At 62.6% G+C, this 17,879-nt stretch overlaps 1 protein-coding gene across 1 annotated transcript in view; it reads left to right on the plus strand.

Moving 5' to 3' along the window:
* The window catches only part of FAM53B (family with sequence similarity 53 member B), a 63,344-nt gene extending 46,288 nt beyond the window's left edge, over positions 1-17,056 (plus strand). The window contains exon 4 of the mRNA XM_090278702.1: positions 15,671-17,056. Within this exon, the coding sequence (XP_090134828.1) occupies positions 15,671-16,039 (369 nt within the window). The 3' untranslated portion in view covers positions 16,040-17,056. The remainder of the gene's footprint in view (positions 1-15,670) is intronic.
* Positions 17,057-17,879: the final 823 nt, after the last annotated feature.

The raw sequence follows: 17,879 nt of genomic DNA on the forward strand, positions 1-17,879 counted from the left end.
AAGGAAAGTTGGGGCTCACAGGAGGGGGTGGGTGCAGGCCCGCGTCTCAGCAGCAGGAGGAGAAGGACAGGGAGTGGGGGGGGGTGGGGATAGCCACAGAGCGCGGCCGCAGCCATTTGCTCTGGAGGGGAGGGACGCTGAGCGGCTGCCAACCCTGTGTCCACCACAAAAATAATCTGTCTTCAGCCCTTGGCCTAACATCCCGAAGGCCCAGGACTGGGAACAAAGGACTCAGGGACGAATGGAAGGTGATGCCGTGACAGCGAAGGGTGCAGGGCCTGTTTGGGGCAGCGGGTCAGAAAGCAGCCAGTCTGTTCCGGGGCCCCTTCCGCACTTGGCTGTGGAATTGTGTTTCTCCTCCCCTCTCCCGTGGGGCCCTAGAGGCCAGGGGAGGGGTTGGAACCCCTGCAGGCCAGACCACGTGTAGCTAATCTGCATGGAAGCCACAACGGGGCTTCTTCAAGGCACCTAGCGAGCGCCTCACAGAAAGCAAGCCGCGCCCCCGGGTCAGAGGGAGATGTGCTGGGATGGGACGCCCAGAGCCGAGTTCCTCGTCCTCAGCACCACTGAGTTCCGGGGGAGCCGGTCCTGCCTTGTAGGATCCCCGCCTGTGCCCACCAGGTGCCCATAGTGCCCCTGGTTGTGACAGTCATCGGAGGTGACAGTGCACAGTGGAAAATGTGACCGCCCTGGTGCCTGCGGTCCCTGCTGTGTGTCTGGCCCCGGATGAGGAATCTGAGCCTTCTGACCTGGGCCGTGCCCTGCAGGGCGGGTGGAGCTGGGCGGCAGGTCATCCTGTCCTGTTACCTGGAGACACAGGCTGTGCCGGGCCGCTCCCCGGTGGTGGCTTCGTGAGCTTTGTTGTTCCACAGGTTCTCTCTCTCCATCCCTGAGTCCATGTCCCCAGGATCTGGGAAGGAGGGTGACACCGTCAGGTGGCTTCCTGACCCACTTCTGCTGGCCCCCAGGCCTGGCCAGGGTCTCCCCTGAGCCCCCACCGGGAGGCCAGGCAAACAGGTGCCCTGCCCGGCAGCTGCCAGCGGTGTGTGCCGCTGGTTTTCTTAGGAAAAGGCTTCCGAGGCCTCCTACCAGAGCACAGCGCCGTCTTGCCCATTAGTCAGGATTTCGGGGTTCTCAGGGAGATCGTAGCAACTGCCTGGCGCCCTGCACAGCCCCTCCTGGGAGGCTGGAGTGGGGGCGGGGACACCGCCTCCCACCTCGGCCGGTCCTGGGCCCCAGAGCCTGTTTCAGGGGTTTAAGCAGGGCCTGCGGAAGCACTTGGCTGGAATTAGTGTTTTTATTACAATTCTCCACTTTCAATCTTTAAAAACTTAAAAGAGAAAAAGGAAGCTGGAACAGTCACCCCAGATGCCCCCTGAGGAAGAGGTGGAGAGAGAGTGGGGTGTGTGTAGGGGATGGCAGAGCCCACGTTGCAGAAGCTCCCCAGGGGGGGTTTCCCACGTTGAGGGCTCAGCTGGGCTCCTTGTCAGGCCCTGGGACTCCCCTGCGGAGACTGAGCCTGGTCCTCGTCCTGCTGCTGCCCCCAAGGGAGGCGACCACCACGGGGGTCTTTCCCTCATGGGCCTGGCTTCTGTCCTGCACCCAACACCCCTCCACACAGCTCCTCTGTCCCTCATTTAGGGGAGAACATAAGAGGATTCTGGGGCTGCGGGGTCACCCCCACCTCCTTGGGGACAGATGCTCTGGGCAGTGCTGGGTCCCACAGCAGAGGGACAGCATACCCTTCCCTCCGGCTGGAAGAGCAGCCTGTTCTGTCCTCTTCTGCGTCTCTCCCCTACTGTGGTCGCCGCGGCCATCCCGCGGACCCGCCTGCCCTCTCAGGTCAAGCTCTCTGGCTTTTCGGATCTCTCCAGAGGCCCCCTCCCCTCCCCTCCCCTCCCACTGCTGTCTGGGAAACCGGCATCCCCAGCCTCTGGCCCCCCTCCGTGGCACGACCTTTGAGCGATGCCCTTTGGAGACGTTGCAGGGGCTCGTCCGGGTAGCCCGGAGAAGGGCTGCCGAGAGCCGCGCAGGTCAGCCGGAATTAACGCGCATTCCCCGAGAGAGCAGTTCCCACCCACATCCTCACCCACTGCTGGGCTCGGGGCTGTCCTGGAATTCCGGGGGCACTGGGATGGGAGGGGGAGGGCACCGAGGGCCCCTGTCCATTCCCGGGGGTTTGTGCTGGGGTTCGTGGTCACCAGCGCGGCTGTTGCTGGCGTGAGGCTGTGTGCCATGCGCTGCGCTGGCCCAGCATCCCCGCAAGGTCACACTCCTTGTCATCACTTTCCAGTTGAAACAGGTGCAGAGGGACTGAGTAGCTGGGCCTTGGGTAAACAGGACAGTGGCTGGGCCCGGGTCCCTTCTCTCCCTGACTGTGACTGTGACCAGAGTCAGTGACCCGCCCCCCACCCCAGCTGGCCAGCTTGCTGTTCTCCAGGCGTTCTGGGAGCAGGCGTGGGGTGGCGGATTCAACCCAGAGCCAGGCAGCCCCGGAGCAGGGCTTGCAAGCTGTGGGCTGGCTCCCTCCCTCCCGCACCAGGTTAGCCCTGTCTTCCTGAGCCGGTTTGGAGACCTCTAGTACATGCGGGGAACTCTAGAAGGTTCCAGAGACCACGGGGGCCAGGCTTCTCTGGGGGCAGATGCCCAGGCGGGCCCTGCTCCTCCCAGAATCAGCGTGCCTCGGCGTGGGGCAGAAGTCCAAGGGTACCCGCCCTCCTCCCCCACCCCCATTCACAGTCATGCCTCCTCTTTGAGCTCCTGCTTGCTCACCTCCCGCCGCAGCTGGGAGGGCCCGTGCCTCTGATGAGCCTAAATCCCTGGGTGGGGAATGTGGCCGCCTTGCTTTTGCAGCCCGCTGCCCATGGATACAGTGCAGCTGTAGGGGCACAAATGAGGAAGAGAAAGGCCCACAGGCTCCGGCTTTTAATTGGCACCGTCCCCCGGTCTCTGTGCCCACCCGCCAGCCCTCCTGAGGCTCTGTTTGGGCGGCCAGGCCGGGACTTGAGGCTGACTTCAGGGGACTGTGCAGACCCCAGGAGCCCTTGCTGAAAGCGCTCCGTGGGGCTGCCACGCCGACCAGCCCTGGGGGATGCACCCGCCACCTGCGAGGGGTGAATCGCCAGCCCCGGTGAGAGCCCCGCACAGCGGCCGGGCGTCCGTGGCCCCAAGGCCCTTTTGCAGAGAAAAGATTTTTCTCCAGCGGCAGTGCGCCCCCCGCCCCGCGCCCCCCGGTCAGCAGGCAGTTGCTTTCCTGTTTTCAGCGGGGCCAGTGGGGCTAACCCAACGCTCCGACCATTGATGTTTCTCTCAAACGCGGCTGGCTTTCTCCCCGGCCGTCGAGGAAGGGACTTTTTTGTTTTCTCTCCTGTGTGTGTCTTTCTCTTTTCCTTTCTCTGAGATCTTCTCAGGCTAATAGTGAGAAAAAGGGCGCATGTGAGCGGTCCCGCCTCGGCAGGTCTCACAATACCCCCAGGAATGTCAATTTTTCTTGCTTTCACGAAAACACTATGAGGTCTCACTTAGGGGGACAATGGCAGAGATTAAAGAGGGAGGACGCCAAGGAAAAACGGAAAGGCGAACAGCAGTTCAGCCCGACCGCCGGAGAGCTTTACGCGGCAGTTCAGAGGGGTTTCCTCTGGCCTCGCCCCCACCCTGCCCAGACGGGGACATTCTTGGCTCGTGTGAAGTTTTGCGGTGAGAACCGATTTTAACTGCAAGACAGAGAAGGCCCCCCCCTTTCTCTCAGCCGTCAGCCTTACAGCTTCTGTGAGTGTAGGTGGGGTGTGTACGTGTGTCTGGTTTGGGGGGGTACTGACCCACAGGATTTTAGGTTCCTTGTTCACTCAGGGACATCGCTACCACCGGGCGTCGGCCTGGCTGAGGTTGTAGCTGAGCGAGACGCCTGCAGGACAGCCTGAGCACCTGTCTCCTGGGCCACCAGGGTGCGACCCACACCCCAGGCTGGTTCTCCTGCAGGGAGGAGGTGCCAGGCTGGGGATCGTGGTATCTGAGACCATCTGGGGTAAGCCACAGAGCCCATCTGTCCGGGCAGAATTACTGTGCCCCTCCACCGCACCCTGGGAGCCAGCCTGCTTTCGCCACAGTGGCCAGGAGCGGCACTGGTGTGGGAGGGAGACCTATCGCTGTGGTCCTGTCCGCACGTGTGGCTCCGGCCCTCATGCCTCTTGACTGGAGCCCCAACCTGCTTAAGATCCCGTGAGCTGCTGTCACGGCAGACGGCCGCTACTCCTCACAGGGCCAGCGTCCCGGAGAGGGTGCGAACGATGACCACCCGTTCTCCCTGGAGGTTTGCGGGGAGTGGGGGGTACGAGTGTCAATGGCTGGGGCCACGTACTAAGTTTCTGGTGCAGTGCCTATGCATACTGGGCGCCCAGTTCACACTGGGCCGTGCCTGTCTGCTCGGAAGACAGAGGGTGAGCAAGGGCCTCTTCCTGTGGTCCAGGGGCAGGGGCCCCGCCCGTGGGGTAGGCACCCCAGGCCCGCTTAGCTCCCTGGCTGCAGGGGGGCTCCCGTGGGGGGCTGAGAGCCTTATCTCCCGAGGCCCCGTGGCTCTGGACCCCCCTTTCCGAGTGAGACCGGGCCTCTGCCGATGACCCAGTGTCTGGCAGCTTCTTTTTGTGGCAGCCACTTGCAGATAGAAAGTAAGGGACTTCCCTATGGGTTCTGTGCTTTTCCCAGCTCATCAGGCATTTTTGCAAGAGGGAAATAGGCTCACTTCCTGACGTGGGCCCAGCCGTGGATGGTGCTGGGCCAGAGATTGGGCCCCAGGCACTGCCCTGCCCTCACTGCTCCTCCGCAGCTCACCCCACCCGTCTGGGCCACCAGGGCCACCTAGTCCTGTTCAGGTTGATGGCATCTTCATGAGTCCCTGTAGGAACTGCAGCATCTCAGAGAGATTGCAAATGGCAGAGCTGAGTCTCTGTGTGTATGTGGGGGGGTGCATGTGCACACCGTGTGAGTGTGGGGGTGCGTGTGCACCCCATGTGTGAGTGTGGGGGGTGCATGCGCACACCGTGTGTGTGGGGTGTGGGGGTATGTGCACCGTGTGTGTATGTGGGGTGCGTCTGCATACCGTGTGTGTGGGGTGTGTGTGCACACTGTGTTTGTGTGGTGGGGTGTGTACGCACCGTGTGTGGGGGGGGGTGCGTGTGCACACCGTGTGTGGGGGGGTGTGCACGCTGTGTGTGGGGGGGTGGGGGTGTGCACACTGTGTGTGAGTGGGGGGTGCATGCGCACACCACATGCCGCACTCGCGTCCCTGGAGAAGCGGCACCAGGGCCACAGCGCGGCCCTTGAGAGTTCACCGGGGTCTGTGTGCCCCGAGGGGCTTGTGACGGTACCGTGCAGGTTCTTTGTTTTGCTGCTTTGCCTCCTCCTTGGAGCTTTCGGCCGCTCCCCTGACACACCATTCACCACTGGAGGGTGGGCGCTAGGGGACCGTCACAAACCCATGGCCTTTGCCCTTCGCTCCCATCTGGCGGGGGGGGGGGCGGGGGGGGGTGGGCTCGGCCTGGGCCCACGCTCCTTCCCACATCCTGCCTGGCTGGCGTCCTTCCCCTCGCCCGCTCCTTCCTGCACCCAGGTGCCCGGTCCCGAGGCAGCCTGCCGGGTTCCCACCCTCCCCACTCACTCCCTGCATGGCCTTGGTCGGTTTCTGAACCTCTGGTGACAGTGGTGCCCCCAACTCCGGGTTGTTGTAAGGCCTCCGTGGGACGGTCCCCGTGCAGCTCAGGGTAAATGCTCAGTGAACTTAGCTCTGCTGTCCCCAGAGGCGTCACAGCTGCTGGGACACGAGAACGGACCCCCAGAAAGGCCCTTTGTTCCTGGAACAGACGATATTCCAGGGGATGGCGGTGGAATTCATGGTGGCGCAGCCTTCTGGGCCGGTTCCCAGACACGGAGAAGCGTCTGGGTGGAGAGTGGTTTAGGGCCACCCCGGGCCCTGTACGTTCCTCGGGGCATCCGGGGCCCTCAAGTTCCTGAGGGCCGTAGGTCATTGTAGTTGGAACTTTTACCAAGTAGCATGAGCACTGCTGGGGGTGTGGGGGAGAAGTTAGGTTAGGTTTCCATCCTGAATTTGGGCGTTTTTGCAGCAGCAAGGTGCGGCCCGGGCTTCGAGCACAGAGCCGGGTGCCCCAGCTGGGGCTTTTCCAAGGCCACTTTGTGTCCCCGCGTAGGTGTGGGGAGGCCACAAAGCCTGTCTTGGGGTCAGGTGCTGAGAGAGCGGAGGTGAGAGGTGCACCCACGTGCGTACCCAGCACCCACCTTGGGCACCTTCACTCTGGCTGTGAGGACTTCTGGGTCTCTGGGTGCCCCGAGGTACAGGGGCTACATTGGCATATCCTGGCAGGCGTTTAAACAGTAACGAACAAAAGGGAAAAAATAAGCCTACCAGGAAACACAGTTATGTTGAGGTGTGTCCCTGGGAAAGTCGATGCCGCAGGGACCCGCCCTGGCCAGCCCTTCCGGAGCACGCGGCCAGGCCTCCGGGTGGGAACCGCGTTCTGTCAGCACCTGGAGCTGGGCCTTGCACACGCTCACGAGGGTGGCCTCGTGGCTGCCATCATGGCTCTGGGGGTGGAAGTGACTTGTCCAGACTCACTCAACCAAGGAGTGGCAGAGACCCTCCTCTCCCCTCCCCTCCCCTCCCACCGCGGCTCTTTGGTGCAGAGAGCGCTCCAGGCCACACTGGGGGTGTTCAGGACGGGGGCCCGTCCACAGCCCCTTGGGGGTCTCTTGGCACCTCCTGTGCCTTTCAGGAAATTGTCTCCTGGGTGCCTGCCCCTGGCCTGGAATCCGAATCTCCTGCTGGGGTGGGTTTGGCCTGGCTCTGGGGGACAATACAGACCTCCCATGTTGTCACCGCGCGTCCAGGTAGCCCAGGAGCCCCTGCTCTGAGGGTTTCTGGCTGGGAGTCTCACGGCAGTGAAGGCTGGGAGGGCCTTCGGGGGCGGCCACAAGTGTTCCGCAGTCCTGCAGCACAGCGCGGCTCCCTGGGTTTCTGCACCCTCTCTAGCTCCCACTGCAGCTCAGAGGAATGGGGCTCCAAGGGGATCAGACCTGCTCAGGCCACCCCTGGGCACTGGGCAGAGCTGGGACACCCAGCTGGGTGTCCTAGGCCCAAGATGCAGGCCGGTCTGGCCACAGTGCTGGAAGTGGTTGGAAAGGTGGGGCTTACCCAGCAGGCCACGCCACCCCAGGAAGGGCATCTGGTGGGCAAGAGGCCCCCCTACCCCAGGTGACACAAAGCTCTCATTAGAGACAGTCCTCTAAGGAGCCCTCAAGGCTCAGGAGCACTAGAGCTCCATACACTGTCCCTGCCACTCACCTGTGGCTCTGCGGGTGGGGACAGCTGAGCCCTGTGAGGCGGAATGTGCCCAGGAATGTCCTGCCACGCCCGCTGCCATCAGGCATGTCCATGGCCACCTGCCCTGCCCGGGCACGCTGGGACATGCTGGCCGAGCCGGGCTGGGCGGCCGCCTGTCCTCACCCCCACGGGACGCTGGTGGCCAGTACAGGGCAGTGCAGCCCCTGCCCCCAGGATGCCTGGGTTTCTGCTCAAAGGCCCACTTTTGGGAGCGACCCAGATGGGGTCAGTGGCCCTGCTAGACTGTTTCCACCTGGGGCTGTGCTTGGGGCCGCTGGGTTCACAGAGTGGGGTTGAAGGGCGCTGAGACAGGGCTGTGTGTGACCTTGCCAGCCCCTCACAGCCCCGTTTCACAGGCCGGGACAGAGAAGCGTGGGTGGCGTCAGGAGCCCGAAGAAACACCAGCCATAGTGGCCAAGTCAGGGTCCTGCCCCCCGTGGGTCACGGCGAACCCTCCATTTAACACCCAGTTTCGTTCCGTTTGTCCAGCTGTCAGGGACACAGCGATCAGAAGAGGGGCCCTGCGTCCGAGCCCTGCAGCTCCCGCCCGCCAGTCCGCAGGCGTGACCTGGGGGCCCAGGACAGAGAGTGCGGGGCAGGGGAGCTCTAAAGAGGGCTCGTGGGGCAGGGGAGGGCATTCCAACTGGGGTGGACGGGAGACAGCTTTATTAAGGGGCGATCCGGCTGACAGCGGATGCCCCGGGGAGCTCGGCGCACAGAGCGGAGCCTGAGTGGGCGGGAGTGGGGCGGCCGGGCCCTCAATGCCCAGCAGGCCAGGCCTCAGGCCCTGTGGCAAGGCTTGGGGACGGAGGTGCCGGGCCAGGTTTGAGACATGGAAGGCATCCACAAGGCCCGTTGGGTCTGGAGCTCAGGACAGAATCTGGCCTGAAGGGGGCCATTCAGGGCCACTGGGATGGAGGTCCAGTTCTGATGTGGCTTTGGTGCCAGGCCTCAGGTCTTGTCCCCGCTGCCTGGTGCTGGTGCAGCAGCCTCTCAGCTTGCCCACCAGGCAGCCTGAGTCGGAAGGACTCTTCCAGAACATGCCCAGTCCGTGGCTGGCTGGAGCCAGAGGCCAGGTGCCCACGTCCCGTCAGGCATGTCAGGGACAACACATTGGCCCGGGGGTACGTGTTGTTGTCTCCCAGCTTCTGCATGCTGCTGGGGGGCCCCCTTCTCTGCACAGGGAACAAGGAGGCCCAGAAGGAGGCAGGGTTTGCCGGTGGGCCCCCAGGGCTGCGCCCAGTTTCTGTTGCCCACCCACTGTACCTTCCTAGGGGAACCATTGCCCCTGGACCAAGTCACAGAGCAGGAGAGGCTGGGGGCAAACAGATGGCGCGCACCATGACCAGCTTTGTAACCGATGTGGAGACCCTCTGGATTTGGCTGGTGGGGTCTTCTTGCCACCACAGAGGTGAGGGCAGCTGGACAATTTGTCCTGACCCTCTGGGGCCTCTTCTCAGGGAACCTGGGCAGCCCCCTGAGCCCTGTCGGTAGTCGGGGCACGTCCAGTTAGTGGGGAGGTGCCCCACCATTCTGGGAACCCCAGAACGTCCCTGCACCCCAAGCAGGGTGCTGTCTGGGACCAGCCAGGGTGATGGCTCCCAGGAACTAAGAAAGGCTGAGCTTATTCTAAGACAGGGAGCACTTTGGGACCTGAAAGGAGCCACCTATAAGGGGAGTGGAGACTGTTTGCTTCTGGGGTTTTCTGCGCCGAGTCCTGTTTGAGCAGGTGGATCAGTCAGTTGTGTTTCCTCAGCGTCTGCCTGCCTCTCTTCATGATTTATATTTTATCGTTGGGGAAGAAAGAAGAGACCCCCACCCACCCGCAAATTGAAAGGAAGCACAGCGAATCTGACACTTTGAACTTAATCTCTGCTTCTCATCTATTCTCCAGATGTAGAGATACGATGACAGGTGGAAGTGGGGGCTCCATGTTCACGTGCAGCGGAACTGGGGACACCTGGCCCAAACGCCCATCTGCAGTGTATCCTGACATTCCCGCAGCACCTAGTTCTCCCGGTGCCCCAGACCTTGTAACAGGCAGCCTCCTCCTTTGAGGCGGGGCCGGGGGGGGGGGGGTGTTTCCAGGGTGGGGCCAGCAGCTGCTTTGAATGTTGGCCTCTGGCCTGTTTGCATGAGGCCAGCACCCTCTGGAAGATGGGCCTTATTTTGGGGAGGCGGGGGGTCGCCCACGAAGCTCACAGTGTCCTTCCATGGAGCAAGGAGCCCCAAACCCACCCAGTTGGCGAGCAGGGACCACAAAAACCCTGCGCAGGGGCTTTCCCTTCCTGCACCTGTGAAAACGCCCTCCAGCCACGTGGAAGGGCCCGCAGCTGACCGCCTACATGCACATGTCTGGCACATGTGTGGCCCCTTTGCTGTAATTTGGGGGTTGGCCCTTCCAGTGTTTTCAGGCCCTGGGCTTGTATAAAACCCGGAAGAAGTTTGGTGATTATTAAGTGCAGGAACTTGGGGCTGGCAGGCATTCTTTTGTCTGCACCGTTTTGCACAGTGCCATTTTAAAAACACATAAACCTGTTCTTGCCAGGAAGGAGAGGAGGAAAGTCAGAATGAACTTAATACAGAGGTGGAAGTGAGCACGATACAATGAATCTTCTAGCCAATTCTGTGACTCTGGAGCTTTGGTTAGCCTCGTGGTACAAAGGAGAAAATGAGGCTTAGAGGGTCAGAGGGGTTCCCCGGAGGGCAGCCGGGAGCTGGGCTCCAGCCCAGGCTCGTCCAGCCTTTTCAAGGCTGCCGTCCTTCCCCGATCGAACGCCCTCTGAAGCGTGGCCCCCACATCAGGAGGTCTGATTGTTAGTGTGATTTGGGGCAAGTCCCCTCCCCACACCCACCGGCCCCCTCCCCCCTGACCCCAGTCTGCCTACCTACAAAATGAGGCTCTTTAACTGGTTGGTGATTTGCTCATTTTTCCAAAAAGGCTCCCCTTTCTCTGGAAGCCAGTGTCTGGGACAGAGACGTGGGGCTGCTGGGGGTGCCCACCTTGCACCCACCTGCCGTGCCCCCAACACCACCTGCGTCTCGGCCGTGCGTTGGCCTTGGCGCCCCGCCAGACCCTTGTGTGCTTTGAAAGGGTCCCTCAACTCCTGTTAGGCAAAGGATTGTCTGCACACCGCGCTGAGAGCGAGGTGGTTTCCCAGGCCCCGTCCCGAGTGTGCGCTGGCCAGAATGCTCACCGCAGAGATGGAGTGTTTGTTTTCCAGTGGTGAGAGCGCCGGGAGGCCCTTTGGCTCTGCCTCACAACTTACGCGTTCGGGTAGGCCACCTGCCCCACAGGGGCCTGGAGCAGAGGCAGCACGGGCCACACTGTGGCCGTTCAGAGGACCTGCAGGGCTCTGGGCCGCTAAGGCCTGCTCCTGCCCGAGGCACCCCCGGGACCTTGGGACCATGCCGATGCACAGCCTGAGCCAGGCGGGGCTGACGGGGTGGGGCCTCCCTTACCGGCCCCAGGTGGCACTGAGCACCTGCTGCGAGCTGGCCCCTGAGCCAGGCAGTGGGGTGAAGGGTCAGGGCTGTGCGGGCCTGCAGGGTGCACACGGGCGTGGGGCTGGCTTCCAGAGGGAGGGCACAGAGCGAGGTCTTAGTGCACGAGAAGGGCCTGCCATGGGACTAGGCCCTCCGTAAACACTGGTGGCCTCTGCAGGAGTGAGCTGAGGAAACAGAGGCACAGGAAGGCAGGGACTTCCTAGTAACAGCCCAGAGCCATCATCCTTCCCCCCAACAGACATTTCCTGCCCCCCCCCGCTCTCCGCCCTGCAGCCGTTTGATCCTGAAACCCGTGATCTTGGAAGAGCCTCAAGTATCCATTACCTAATCTGGGTGCTCACTGGGCCTCAAGGTCTCCCCCGGGGCGACTTGCTTTCCTATTTTCAGGCCTCAGCAACCTGGCTGTTGTTTGTCTGACTCCTGAGGGTAGGGAAGCAGCCCAGCAAAAGGCTGCCTCTTGTAGGGTAAAAAAACCTTGAGCATTTCACGGAAGCAGCCTCCGGCCAGGTCATCCGCAGCACCTGGGGACACCAGGCCCACCTGCAGCTCTGGCTCAGGGCAGCTGTGGGGGAGCAGCCCCTCCAGACCCCTTGGGCCCCAGGGCTTCCTGTGAGAGAGTCCAGCCCCATGCAAACGTTCGCATTTATCCAAGATAGATTGAAGGTAGGCCAAACATATTCTGGTGCTTTTTTTCTCCTTTCTGAGATAGTTAAATAAAAAAAAAACAAAAAAACAAAAAAAAAAACCACCCCAGGAAACGGCACACCTTACCGCGTTGGTGGCCTCTGTGCCAGCTTCCAGCATGAATGAGACTTAGAAAATGTCCAGGCCGCTGGCCATTCTCATGGCCTGGTGTTTTCTCAGTACTTGGGAGAAGTGTCTCACGGAAGTGCCTCTTTGGGGAGGAAATGCCTATACTTGGCCAGGGCCCTGGGCCCAGCAAGTTCCAGCAGAGGGGCCACAGGCTGACTACCTGGGCTGCCCATCCTGATGGGTAGGTTGGGCTTGTTGTGCCCCAAATCTGTCACACAGTGCAGTCCATCACATTGGGTCTAGAAGAGGGAGGTGGCATTGAAAGGGGCTGGTCAGTGGGCCAGCCGGGAAGGACAGTGCCGGAGGAGGGAAGTGGGGGCTCGGGAACTCTTCTGGCCTCAGACGGGGAGGCCCACGTGTGCCCCTGGGTGGCGTGGCTGCCCCAGCATCATGGTGAGAGGTGTCCTCCAGAAAGAGCTGGAACCCTTGCAGGGCCCGGCGGCTGGCCTCTGACCCGGCCTGGCGTTCTGTTCCGGAAGGCACTGCAGTACTGACGAGCGGTTGTGTGCAAAGTGCTTCCACCGCCCAGCGTGGGGGGTTTCCTATAAGCAGAGCCCGAGATGGGGGCTCTGGGCTGGGTGGAGAGGGGCTCGGAGCACCTGGAGGGGGTAAGGGATGGGAAGTCGCCTCAGCCGGACCCCGCCGGGAGCTCCGCAGGGTGAGGAGCCCCTTGGATGTGGTTCCCTGAGCCTGGGACAGCTCTAGGTCCCTGTGAGCCAGGCCCTGGCTGTGGGCTGCCTCCTGCTCTCCCCCCACTGTCTCTTTCTCCAGGCCCATCTGGGGGCCTCCTACCCAGAGGAAAGTATAGGTGCAAATATGCATAGAATGGCCATGTGGGGACGGGGGGTCACTGCTTCTGGCCGGGAAGGCCCGGGTGGGGTGGGCTGACCTGTGGCTGGCTGCCGCTGAGGCCTGGCCGGTGTGATGGAAAGACCAGACTTTCAGGGGCTCCATTCCTAAGTCCTCCCAGACTCTAGGACTGGGATGCTGATCAGTGTCTTCAGCCACTAGCCTGAGGCCACACAGACGATCTGAACTTTGTTACCTGGGCATGCCTGTACCCAACCAAGCAGTAGGTGGCTTTTCTCTGGGACAGCATTTGGGGCGTGGGACTGTTTGTCCTGAAGCGCTGGGAATGGCGCGTTCACGTGGGGCTTTGAAGTTGTTAGCTTTGCAGGTTTCTCCAGATGTTTTGGAGGGCACACAGGCCACAGGCCTCAGGCCTCCGACAGGCCCGTGCAGCATTCAGCCATGGGAGCTGGGCTTCCTGGGGGCGTGAGCTTCCAGGAGAGGCTGGGCCAGGCCCTGCCCCCGGGCGCGGTGGGCACAGGGCAGCCGCAGGGCCTGGGCGTGGGGTGCACCCTGGATGTCAGCTCCCCCAGGGTGGCGTCTGGGTAGGACACACACTGCCGCATTGTGGCCGGCACATTCCTCCCCGGCAGGAGGGGCATGCCACCGCCTGGGGCATTTATCAGGCGCAGGCGGGTCTTGGTATTCACTGTGGCAGAGTTTTGAATCAACGAAGTTTTCAAGGTGACATTGGCTTTGCAGCCAAGGAGCAGGAGCCTTGAGGACTATTGTGGGGGGCGGGCGCTCGGTGGCATCCTGGGGCTGGCTCATGAAGACATTCACCAACCAAACCTCTCAGCTTCTCGCCCTGCTGCAAAGCAAAGACCCAGTTATTCCAGACGGACGGAGCAGGTGTCCCTGGGTGCCCTTGGCCTACCCTTACTGGGCTGGAGGGCCAAGACCAGAGGGTGGAGGGTTTTGTCTGGAGTCACGATGCCTGTGTCCGGGCAGAGCCCAGGGCTGTAGCAGCCTGTCTGACCTCAGCACTCTTCAGGGCCAGCCAGGCCAGGCACACGGCGGAAGAGGGGGTGTGAGGGCCCTGCCTGGGCTGGGCCGTCTTCCCTCTTGAGCCTGCCCCAGACTTCCTTCTGTCCTGGCCAGTGGCTGGGAGGCAGAAGGGGCCTCGGAGACCCCCCACCCCGTTGCAGGTACCTGGGGCTTCCACCTGCCCAGCACACGCAGCGTCACGCCTGTGTCCTAACCTGGGAGCATTTGTGTTTGTGTCTGCTGTGCAGACTGGTGGGGGCTGGGAGGCTCGTGGAACCCCCCTGCAGCACAGGTCGGGGGGCTGCAGGGTCCCCAGTGTGGTGAGGCTGCAGCCTGGGCTCCCGCCTCGGCCTGGGCCGGCATCTGGAGCCTAGGAGGTCTGGTCGGTGGCCCAGCCCTGCTCTCCTTCTTCCCAGGGCCCCCTGCCCCGCCCCACGTTCCCTTCTCAGCAGTGAAGCCATCAGCAGGGTCTCCTCCGCTGAGTCCAGGAACAACGGACGCGTGCGTGGTGGCCACCGCCGCCGGCCTCCCAAGAGAGCGCCTTTTATTTCCCGTTGGCCGAACCTGTTTTGGCAGCTTGTTTCCCGGGACAGCTGGGGGTCGTCTTTGTTTCAGAGGGACATGCAGACAGCGGGCTGTGAAAGGACCAGGCCCTCGGGACAGGCCTGTGGCCCGGGCCTCGCTGGGCGTGTGGCGCTCCGGGCCCTCTGCCCCCGCCCGCGCTGACACCCGCCTTGTCTCGCCCCCCGGAAGGGTCCTATGGGGACCTCCAGGGCTGGGTGACACAGCCCTCTGGCCCAGGTTTGTGGTCTTTAACTCAACCCGCCTGTGCACCATGCCGGGCTGCCCCCTTCCGTGACAGGTGACCCGAGCACCCTCGGGGGCTGTTGCACCCACTGCTCGGGCAGCCCCAGACCGCCTCCTTCCGCAGGCCGGCCCCGCACAGAGGCAGCAGTGGAGGAGAGGGACGGGAGGTGGGGGGTCTCGGTAAGCTCAGAGAGCAAGATAATAAACTTCCCATGCAAGGCTGGCTGGTAAGGCACGGGCCCGGCGCAAAGTGAAAATGCAGGGCCCTTTGAAAAAAACTTCAGAATTTCAAGATGACAAAGCAGAGCTTTAAACCAAGCCTCGGGCCTCCTGAGCTGCCTGGCGCCAGCCCTGCAGATGGGGACAGGGAGCCGGTGGCAGCGCATCGCCTCCCTGGGGACCTCCCAAGGCTCATCGCTCACCCCCGAGGATGAGGCTGCCGAGGCCTGGGGAGGCTGAAGTTCTGCCTGGGGCCCTCAGCTGGCGAGCCCCGCAGCATCTGCCACCTGAGGGCCCCCTGAAGGTCGGGGAGCCTCCTCCCCCTGGAGAGCCGGCATCTCAGCATCTCCAGGCGGGGCCGGGGTCCCCATGGAAACCAGCTCCCTGGATGGTGGCGCTGTGCGCCAGGCCCACGTCAGCTCGGCCCTCCCCTGTGGTGGCGAGTGGGTGGCGTGGGCATTATGCCCCTCTGTGCGGCTGTGCAGCCTGGTGAGTTTCCATTGGCGTCAGCAGATTGATTCACGACGGAGTGTTCTTGCCATGGCCCCAGGGCCTTCCTTGTCTGAAAGCCGTGCGTTCAGAACTGGTTGTGGGGCCTTTGGGTCGCGCACTCCTGCTCCACGAAACAGGGTGGCAGGGAACATTCTTAGCGGCCGAATTTTTGCGTGCGACCTACATTGTATCCTTCGGGTAAAAATCCTAGAAGTAAAATTGCCTAAAGGAACCCGATCACCTTTTCACCAGATCACCCTTCAGGAAGGTGGTGGCCAAGGGCTCACAGCCCTGTCGCTCCAGCCTCCTCGGAACCAGGGGTCGGCAAGCTGGTGCTCCCTGACACTGTAGGTGGAGAACTGAGCTTTGCGGTTCTTAATTAAGGTGGAATTTGTTGGCTACGGCGTTTCCTCGCCAGTGAGTGGCCGACGGCCCCTTTTCACCCCGACGGTGGAGGAGTCCAGGTTCGGGTGGTCTTGCACCGCCCAGCGGACTCATCGTCCCAGAGGCCTGGGCCTGGCTTGGGGTGGGAGGTGGGGTGTGCGGTCCTTGGGTTCCAGGAAGGGAGCGTGACCCTTAGTGACCTGTGTGTCTGTCTGCCCACAGAACTGTCAGACCTTCAGCAGCCTCAGCTGCCTGAGCTCCGGGATGGAGGACTGCAGCCCCCGCAGCCCCTTCGCTCTCCACATCAGCAGCACCAGGTCCTGGGCCGCCTTGCTCTCGGCCTCAGCCTCCGGCCCCGGGGGCAGGACCCCCGCCGGGACCCCGGTCCCCGAGCCTCTCCCCCCGTCCTTCGACGACCACCTCACCTACAAGGAAGAACTGTGCTGTGAGGAGGCGGATGGCTTCCCCCCGGGCGAGGGCTGCAGCAGGCGGGGGCAGGCGGCCTCGGCCTGGCAGGACCGAGGGGCCACCGAGAGCAGCCCCTGCTCCCTGGATGGCGAATTGGATATTGAACAGATAGAGAATAACTGAGGGGCCCGGGCCCCCGGCTGGGGGTGGGGTGCAGGAGGATCCACAGCCTCCCTCTGCGCATAGGTTGGCACTTGAAGCGGGGGCGCCCCACTCCTGGGCCCGGCCAAAGCTTCCTGGAAGGTGTCGGGTCCTGGGGAGTGAGCCCGCCCACCTCCCCGAGAGGCTGCCCAGCCTGCCGGGGCCCTGGCAGCGCCACACGGTGGAACGGAGCGCCCTGGCCCCTCACCAGCATGGCCGCCACGGTCCACGAAACTGCTGTGGCCGCTGGAGCAGCTTCTCCATTTGGGTCTCTCTCCCCCTTTTCCTTGTGGGAACATTGGTCACGAGCATCCCAGGCACCCCCGCTGGGCAGCCTCCTAGCCCCGCTTGGCATGCTGGCCCTGGTTGGGGTTCCTGACCCCACGTGACTTGTAGGGGGCACTCAGGTCCATCCAGGGGTGTCAAGGCCCTTCTCGGCCTCCTGCTCAGGTTCCGTTTCGGGGAGTTGGCCCCGCAGTTTCGTTCCCTCAGTAGTTTTATTCTGTGCCTTTTCTCCCAGGTCTCCCTGCTTCAGGCTTGGGAAGGTCCAGGAGACGCTTCCTTCTGCAGTAACACCAGAACCATTTGGCCTTAATTCCAAGTGTGAGAGACAGAGGCCCAGGGGGGTGGCCCTCCACGTCTGAACTCTTGGGCCCAGGGAACAGCTTGGGTTACTTGTTAGTGGTCCTCTGCATTGAGTAGACATTGGGGGCGGGGGGGTCTGTTGACTGAAAAGATAAGACCCATGTACCTCTCCCGTGTGTGGAAAGCCTGGCCCCGTGGCCCTCTGCCACTCCGCAGGCTGCTTCAGCAGGGTTGGCAGGTGGCAGCTACTCCCGTGCTAACCTGTCACTGAGTTTTGAGCTTACTTGATTCAGGTGAGCGGAGACATGTCACCATGAAAAGGCAATCTCTTGAAGACATGCTCAGGAGGCAGGCGCTGTGAGCAGGGGCATAAACCAGGGCCGGCGGCGTCTGCTGGCCACGCGGGGTGGGGGGTGGGGGGCGCGGCGGCTGGGGCTGGGCCTGCCAGGCCCCCTGCAGTGTCCCAGGCACATTCTTATTGCGGAGGGGCTGCCGGCTTCATTGGGGTGCCCCGCCCACCTCGAGACAAGCCCCCCCGCTGCTCAGCAGGGGGAGCAGAGTGTTTCAGGGCCCCGGCTCAGAGCTGGAGGTGGCCCGCCCCCTCCCCGGCAGCTCCTGCCCAGCCCACTGCAGACAGCACAGGGAGGGGCTGCTCTCTCGGAATCAGGCCTTTAGCAACCCCGGCCTCTTCCACAGAGAAGAGCCATCGGGTCGGCTTAGGAGCAACTCGCTCCTTTTCCCAGAAGTCTAAGCCCAGCGCTGTGCGCTCCGGAGCCACCGCTGCGTGACGCCAGCACCCTTGCAGTCTCTCCGCTCTGCACACCTGTCACTAGCAAAGGCCTCCCTCACTTCTGCAGGTTCAATATAAAAGGTTCTCCGTTCCTTCCTCTAAAGAGAAACCTTAGTGGGAAGCTTTACTTAAGCCTTCACTTTTTTTTTATATCAAAGAGGTGGCTCAGGATCTGATTTATAGGTGGCTTTTTATGCACATCAGCCGTAGATGCTTGCAGGAAACCTCGTCAGTGGCCTGGGAGCTGGAAGCGAAGCCCCTGACTGGGGAGCTTGGTGGGTGTGCGGGCACTGGGTGGGGCTGGGGCTCTGGGCACACGAGGACACCTCGGCCAGCCTCCACCGGGCAGGTGGCAGAGGCCACGTCTTCTCGGTGGTAGCCCAGAGGAGGCTGGGCAGTTGTTGGGGGACACCTGGCAGCACCTGCTGGTTCTCTGTGTCCCCAGAG

This window comes from Furipterus horrens, unplaced genomic scaffold, assembly GCF_987537825.1.
Source record: "Furipterus horrens unplaced genomic scaffold, mFurHor1.1.pri manual_scaffold_5, whole genome shotgun sequence".
NCBI classification, from domain to species: Eukaryota; Metazoa; Chordata; class Mammalia; order Chiroptera; family Furipteridae; genus Furipterus; species Furipterus horrens.